The sequence below is a fragment of the Leptosomus discolor genome, chromosome 17 (assembly GCF_034619465.1).
Source record: "Leptosomus discolor isolate bLepDis1 chromosome 17, bLepDis1.hap2, whole genome shotgun sequence".
NCBI lineage: Eukaryota > Metazoa > Chordata > Aves > Leptosomiformes > Leptosomidae > Leptosomus > Leptosomus discolor.
The window spans coordinates 17,321,217-17,328,417 of record NC_141407.1 but is presented as its reverse complement, the minus strand read 5'-3'; the positions used below and the strand labels follow the sequence as shown (position 1 = coordinate 17,328,417).

The 7,201-nt window shown below is 68.2% G+C and overlaps 1 protein-coding gene across 1 annotated transcript; it reads left to right on the top strand.

Annotated features, from left to right (window-relative positions):
- The first annotated feature begins 1,473 nt into the window (after nucleotides 1-1,473).
- Nucleotides 1,474-5,771, top strand: SNPH (syntaphilin). The gene is made up of 4 exons (XM_086474864.1): nucleotides 1,474-1,517; nucleotides 2,338-2,538; nucleotides 3,819-3,968; nucleotides 4,640-5,771. Exons 1-4 carry the CDS (start codon nucleotides 1,474-1,476, stop codon nucleotides 5,769-5,771), a joined length of 1,527 nt encoding a protein of 508 aa, XP_086330990.1.
- Nucleotides 5,772-7,201: the final 1,430 nt, after the last annotated feature.

The window sequence follows — 7,201 nt, the reverse complement described above, 5'->3', positions numbered from 1 at the left end:
CAGAGCGCTGCCTCCCCCCTGCCCGGGTCCTGCCCCAGCGAATCCATCCCAGAGGGGAGCAGCAGGACCCCCAAATCCTGGGTATTGTGTGCCCGGGGGTGCTGGCACCCCCCCCCCCCCCCCCAGCGTGGGTCACCATGCCTGCTGGGGCTGGGGGCTCACCAGGGCTGCACATCTCCGGCTCTCTGGGCTCTTTGGTGCCCTGGTTTGGGGGTCAGGGAGCGGCAAATCCTGGGCGGAGGAGAGGCCTGGGCTGGCTGTCGTGGGCTGTGAGCTTTAGGCAGGAGGTAGCCTGGGAAAAACAGCCCTGGGGTGGCAAATGGAAAATGCTGCGCGGGGGGGTGAGCTGGCCGTGCTCCCTCCCCTCCTGCCTCCCCTCCTGCCCTGCTCCTTGCACTCCCCTGGACCAGCGCCCAGCAGCACGCAGCGTTCCCAGTCGCCCATCCGTTATCAGCTGGTCGGTCCCATCGCTCGCCTTCCTCTGGTTGGGAGCTGCCAAAATCTGGGACAGATACTGGCATCGTGAATGGGCTCAGGGATGAGGGGGGAGCCCACAGGGTGTCCCCTTGCCCGACCGACCCCGGCAGCCCCTGAGCGCAGTGGGGCGTCGCGGCGGTGCCGCGGGGTGCTCGGTGGGATGGATGTGCTGAGCGGGCGCTTTCCGCCGCTCCCCTCCGCTGCAGCAGTTCCCGTCCCTGCGGGTGCCCGAGGTGCTGCCGCCTCCAGCAGCTCCCGCCGGTTGCTGCTGAGCCTTTGGATCCGGCCTATTTATTTACAGGAAAACGGGCTTTTGTGTTTCCCAAGGGATTAGCTGCTGCTGCCGCATCGTGCAGGGATCTGTGCTTCCTTACCCGATTTCACTGACGAACGGGTGATTCTGACTTAATTAGGAAAAAAGCAGGAGCCCAGCCCGCCGCAGGGACAGCCGCCTGCCCCGGGGAGAAACTCAGCGAGCTCCAGGGCTGGGTGTCAGAGCCCTCGTCCCGTCCCTGCCCCGAGTAATGCCCCCACTGCAGGCACCCTGCGGCCGACCGCCCTTCCCCTGCAGGGACAGGGACCTGGGGACAGGGGAAAGTTTGTCCCGAGGCTGGAAACTGGTGGGAAAGGGGCTTTGGACCATGGGCAGGTACTTGCTACGCTTCTGGTTTGCCTTCTAAATTAAGAAAGCCCTCGCCCTTCGCCCGCAGCATGCCTGGCTGGGGCAGGACCCCGGGCACGCAGCATCCCGGCGTTCCTGGGCCGTGGGGGGGCAGTCAGGGAGCACAGCCCAGATGTGCAGGGGATGCAGTCCACATCTGTCCCCGTACAGGTGGCCCTGGGGACTAAACGGCTGCCCTGGTGCAGGGGCTCACCCCCGTGGCAGTGCTTTGCGTGGTTCCCGTCTCCCTGGGGCCCTTTCCCTGCCTTCATCTCCTCTCTCTGTTGCGTTCCCCCCGCAGTTCCCCCGCGCCCAGGACCCACGGCACCGCGGCAATGTCTCTGCCGGGGAGCAGACGCTCGTCCACTGGATCACGAAGGTGAATATGCTTCGGCCTCTGGCCCCCGGGACCGGGCACCGTCGCCTGCCCGGCACATCACCCGGCTGGCAGCAGGGAGGGAACGATGCCCACCTACACCACGAGCTGCCACTTTGCAGCATGAACCTCCCCCCCCCCCAGCCCGGCTTTCGGGGGGGTTGCATGCCGCTGCCCGCCGCACAGCACATCCCCATCCGTGCATGCAGCCCCCCCGAGCGCTGCAACCCCCCTTGTCCCTCTCTGTCCGTCTCTGCCACAACCGGGACCGACCCCTCTGTCCGTCGGGGCGAAGGCAGGCGGTGGCGAAGGGCCCCAGCAGCGGTGCGAGGGTGCTGGGTCGGGGTGCTGAGGCTGGGAGCTGTGTTAGCCCTTGAAAAGCCTCTCGTTGAGCTGCAGAAGGGCAAAAAAAGAGGGGGGAAAAAAAGGATTTATTCCCCTCTGAAGGTCCCCATGGCCTGGGCTGCTGTTATTTAGGTACTGGCTGCCACCAGCAGCACGGGCAGGTCTGCCCACGCGTGGGTGCTGAGCTGGCAGCAGGCAGCGGGCTGGCTCGAGCTCTGCCAGGGCCACGCTCCCAAGGGGCTCCCAAGGGGCTCCTGGTCCTCGGGGTGCAGGGACGCCGTGCCGGCGTCCTGGGGATGCCACGCCGGGGTGGGGTGGTGGTGGGGGGAGCGGGTGGGCAGCCCTCCCGCCGCCCCCCCCCCCCCCCCCCCTCCACCCCAGCCCTGCCTTTGTGCCCGTCGCCGTGTCCGTGCCATTTTGATCCCTGCTGTTTGTTTTGTCCTTTTGTCTTGTGTGTTCTCGGTGTGGTGGTTGGCAGTCGTGGGGTTTATGGACGGAGTGGCTTTGCCTCCTTCTTTAAGTCTTCAGCGCCCTCAGCCACTCGGCCTGAGACACAGCCTCTTCTCCCTGCCTCCAGGCGCCCCTCGCCCCCCGGGAGGGACACCTACGGCACCTCCTCGCTGAGCAGCAGCAGCAATTCTGGCTCCTGCAAGGGCAGCGACAGCAGCCCCACCCCAAGGTAACCCATCACCCGTGGCCCCAGGGCGGCTGCCGGGTGCCCCCCGGGTGCAGGGGGAAGCAGCGCCCATGTGCCGGTGCCCGGTGCCCGGCGGGGACAGGAGCGCAGGGGCCGGTGGAGCGAGGCTGTGCACTTGGCGGAGCCGGTGGAGCCGCTGGTGTGTCTCGCCAAGACCTCCACCATCTTCCTCCAAACCTCTCCACCGCTGTTGTCGTGTCTTCTCCCTCCCCGTAACCCCCCTGGCTGCCGGCCCGGCGCCTCGTCCCCTTCCCTCCGTCCTGCCCTGGCTGTGGCTTGCACGCTGCACGCGTCCCTCCCGCCGCTCCTGCACTCGAGGGGCACCCCAGGGTCCCTCACGACCAAAGGCACGATGGACAAGAGCTTCGTTCCCATCCCCTCGTGCTGCCCGGCGGAGATCTGGCAGGAGCTGGCAGCAGCCTGGCTTCTCAGCGGGGACCTGCCGGGGCGCTCGGGGCATCGGCAGCACCGAACGCGGGGGCGTTGCAAGGCCACGGTCCTGCCTGGCTGCTCCTAACGCGATGCTTGCGTCTCTGGCTGATGGCTGCCGGGCTGCCTGCCACCACGCACGGGGCTTTTGGTCCACCCTGCTGCCGTGCACGGAGAGCTTCCAGCACCCCGCTGCCGTGCCGGTGGGTTTTGGTCCACCCCGCTGCCAGGCGGGAGTGTTTCGTGCTGTGCACAGCGCTCTGCGTGCCTCCCAGCCCAGACGTGCAGCCCTGTCCCTGGCTCTCCGCGCTGCCCTGGGCTTTGGGCCAGAGACGTCACCTCATCCGCTCTGGGCGGCATGAGGAGGGTCCGGACGCGCTGCTGGGCCAGCCCGGAGCAGATGCCGCACGGCCGGGCTTGCTCTCCAGCTCCAGACCTGCTCCATCCCAAACCCTCCCATGACCCATCTTCTGCCTCCCTCTCTGACGGGGCTGATCCCACCCTGGGGTCTCCCGCCGCATCCATCGCTCCCAGAAAGCTCGCTCAGGATGCACAGAGACCTTGGCACCCGCCTGCTCCTGGCTCTGCTCCTCCACCCAGTGCCCCGGGGAAACCTGCAGCTCTGCAGAGGGCTCGGCGGCCGCGGGCAGCTCCAGCAGGGTCGGGAGCTGCGCCCACCCTCCCACTGGTGGCACAGCGCCCTGAGACACCCACCCGGCTGCAGGGCTCCTTTGGGATGTGCACCCTGAGAGCAGGTGCCTCCCTTGGGGCCCCTCCGCCGAGCCCGTGCCGGCGCTGGCACCGGCGGGTGGGTGACATCTGTGTCCCCGCAGGCGCTCGGCCAAGTACAACCTCTGCAGCGACAACCATGGGATAAAGCCGCCGACGCCGGAGCAGTACCTGACGCCCCTGCAGCAGAAGGAGGTCTGCATCAGGCACCTCAAAGCGCGCCTGAAGGACACGCAGGAGCGGCTGCAGGACAGGTGAGCACGGGAGCAGCGGGCACAAACCGCCCCCCAGCACGGGAGCCACCGGGAAGGGTCCCAGCACCAGCCATTGCCACCCGCAGCGGCAGCTCCTGTATGGGACTGGTCCTTCTGGGAGCTCTCGGTTCCCGGCGCCGCGTCGTGTCCTCGGGCTCGCGGCCAGGCGCCGGGTTCGTGGCTCTGCAGCGGCGTTGCAGGCACGTGGGCGTCTGGGGTCGCTGCCCGTCCAAGCGGGGAGGTGCCGGTTGGGGGGCCGTGCAGCCCCTCCATCCCACCTGAGGTGGCTGCGCTCTCCCCTGCGCCCCCGGCTAAGTCTGCCACGGTTTTTCTGAATTTCAGCGTCAGAGGGTGGCTAATCCCCATCTGCTCCTCTCGGGCTTAGGCACGTCCTCGCCGGCGTGCCAGCTGCCACGCGCCCGCCCGGGGCTCCTGCCCGTCCCCACGCAGCCCTCGGGAGCCTGGGGCTCTGCCTCCCCTCCGGGAGAGAGCTGAGCATCGCTCCCGAGAGTCCCCGAATCGCTATATCCATCCACTATATCCAGCCCTGGGTCCCAGACATGAGCGTTACTGGGTGATCGGGCTCCAAACGCGGTGCCGGGCACGTGAGGAGAGGGCTGGCCCCCGCAGCCCCCTCAGCGCCGTGGGGGTGCCCTCCCCGTCTCTCGCAGGGATGCTGAGATCGAGGACCTGAAGACGCAGCTCTCGCGGATGCAGGAGGACTGGATCGAGGAGGAGTGCCACCGCGTGGAGGCCCAGCTGGCGCTGAAGGAAGCCCGCAAGGAGATCAAGCAGCTGAAGCAGGTCATCGACACGGTGAAGAACAACCTGCTGGAGAAGGACAAGGGCCTCCAGAAGTATTTCGTGGACATCAACATCCAGAACAAGAAGCTGGAGACGCTGCTGCACAGCATGGAGGTGGCGCAGAACGGGGCGCTGAAGGAAGACGGGGCCGGCGAGTCGGCCGGGGGGTCCCCAGCCCGATCCCTCACCCGCAGCTCCACCTACACCAAGCTGAGCGACCAGGGGGCCGGGGACCGCAACGTGGGGGGCTCGCAGACCATCTCGCTGGACGAGGGGGCCGACAGCGGCTTTGCCGGGACGGAGGAGGCTCCCGGTCACACGGACCCGCTGGAGGTGGGGGGCGAAGCCGGCGCCCGCCTGCCCCCCAGCTCCACCTACGAGAAGCTGCTGGGGCTACGGGGCGGCGTGGAGGCGGGGGTGCAGGCCAGCTGCATGCAGGAGCGGGCCATCCAGACGGACTTCGTGCCCTGCCAGCCCGACCTGGACACCATCCTGGAGAAGGTGATGAAGTCCCAGGCTTGCAGCTTAGGCAGCCCTACCTCGGCTTGGGTCTCCGAAATGGAAGACATGATGCCTGGCCCCGAGCTCGCCAACCCCGCCGGGGCCACGGACCTGCTGGCGACCGAGCCCGACGCCGCGACGGCGAGTGCCGGGGCCGAGGGGGGCGGCCCCTGCAACCCGGCGGTGCGGCAGCCCCCCAGCGCCAGCCCCTCCGTGGCCATCGCCTGCGTGGCGGAGGAGGAGACGACGGAGGGGACCGGCTGCGAGACCGCTCCCTCCAAGAGCTACTGGAGCCGCCACTTCATCGTGGATCTGCTGGCGGTGGTGGTGCCGGCGGTGCCCACGGTGGCCTGGCTGTGCCGCTCGCAGCGCCGGCAGGGCCAACCCATCTACAACATCAGCTCGCTGCTGCGGGGCTGCTGCACCGTCGCCCTCCACTCCATCCGCAGGATGGGCTGTCGCCCCGTCGCCAACCCCGGGGGCAGCACCCAGCCCTGACCACCCGCCCCCCCCCCCCCCCCCCCCCCACGCCACCCCTCCGACACCCCCCGCCAGCCCCCACGGACCCGACCGCTGATTGTAAAGCCCCCCGGTGTGTCCCCGCTCTCCTGGGGTCCTTCGTCAGCTCCGGCTCGTTATGCAGCCCCGGAGGGGTGGGAAAGATCCCGGGGGGGGGTGTGTCTATGGGTGCATTGGGGTGCGCTGCCCCCACCCCAGCTCCGTCGTGGACCATTGCTGGAAGAGAGGTGCCAAGTGGCGATGTGGCTGCGACCCACCCCCCCGCCGCCCGATGGACCCCCCTGGCTGCTGCTGCGGGGGGAGTGTGTGGGGGCTGCGGAGCTGCACCCCACCGGGTAGGCTCGCCATTGCACTCGGGTTTTTTTTGGTTGTTCTTGTCCTGCCCTGCAGCAACGGGGGGGGGGGGGCACAGTGGGACCCCTTCCCCGAGTGCATTTCTTGCGGCAGGCACAGGCTGCACCACGACAGCAAAGTCTGGCTGCGGGCAGGAAGATGGCAGGAACCCGCCCGGACACAGGGACCAGCTCTGGACCAGTTTGGGAGGCGGTGGGAGCCCACGGGGCACCTCTGCCCCGGCCTGCTGACCTGCTTCGGCGTCCGTCCTCCTCCTCCTCCCTCCGGCAGGCTGGTGCCCTGGCTGGACCCTGCTCGGCCCCTCTTCAAGCCGCCCATCGTTGGGAGATGCCTCCCCGCACCGGGACGGAACCGGGCTGTGGCTCCCGCACCGCCGAGCGAGGCCGGAGGAAGCCTCGGTCCTTCCCTCCCTTTGCTTTGCACTATATTCACTTTTTTTTTGGGGGGTACAGACTGAAGCCCAGTGGTTGGGGTGCTGAGGTGGCAGCAAGCTGGGGAGAAAACCCCCCAGCCCTGGCTCTGGCTGCCACGGAGAGGGGGGGCCCTCGTGGTTTTTTGTCAGCGGCGATGCCGGTGATCCCACCACGGGCTGGAGCTTGGGGATGCCTTTGCCGGGAGGCAGCGAGGGGGTGCGGGCAGGGCTGTGCAGGCAGAGCCGTGCAGGCAGAGCCCAGCGCCGTTGCCTTGCCCCGGCCCAGCTGAATCCCCGCTGGTGGCCTCCAGAAAAAGAAAAACAAAAAAAATAAAAATTGCCTTTTTTTTTTTTTTTTTTTTTTTGGAAAAGCAAAGACAGCAAGGATTGCTCAGCGGGGGCTGGCGAGGCGCGAGACTCGGGGCTCCCCCGGGCGCGCAGCACTGCCACCCCCACGAATGTCTGTGGCTTCTTCGTGACTTGAACTAACAGTGTTTCCCGCCCTCGCCCTCCAGCCCCACCCCCCCCCCCATGGGTGCTGCCGGCTGGGTGTCCCGGGAACCAGCGCTGGGCGATGCCCCGTGCGCCGGCGTCCACCGGTCCCCGTAGGGGCACACGCCACCTCCCGCCTGTCCCCCCTGCA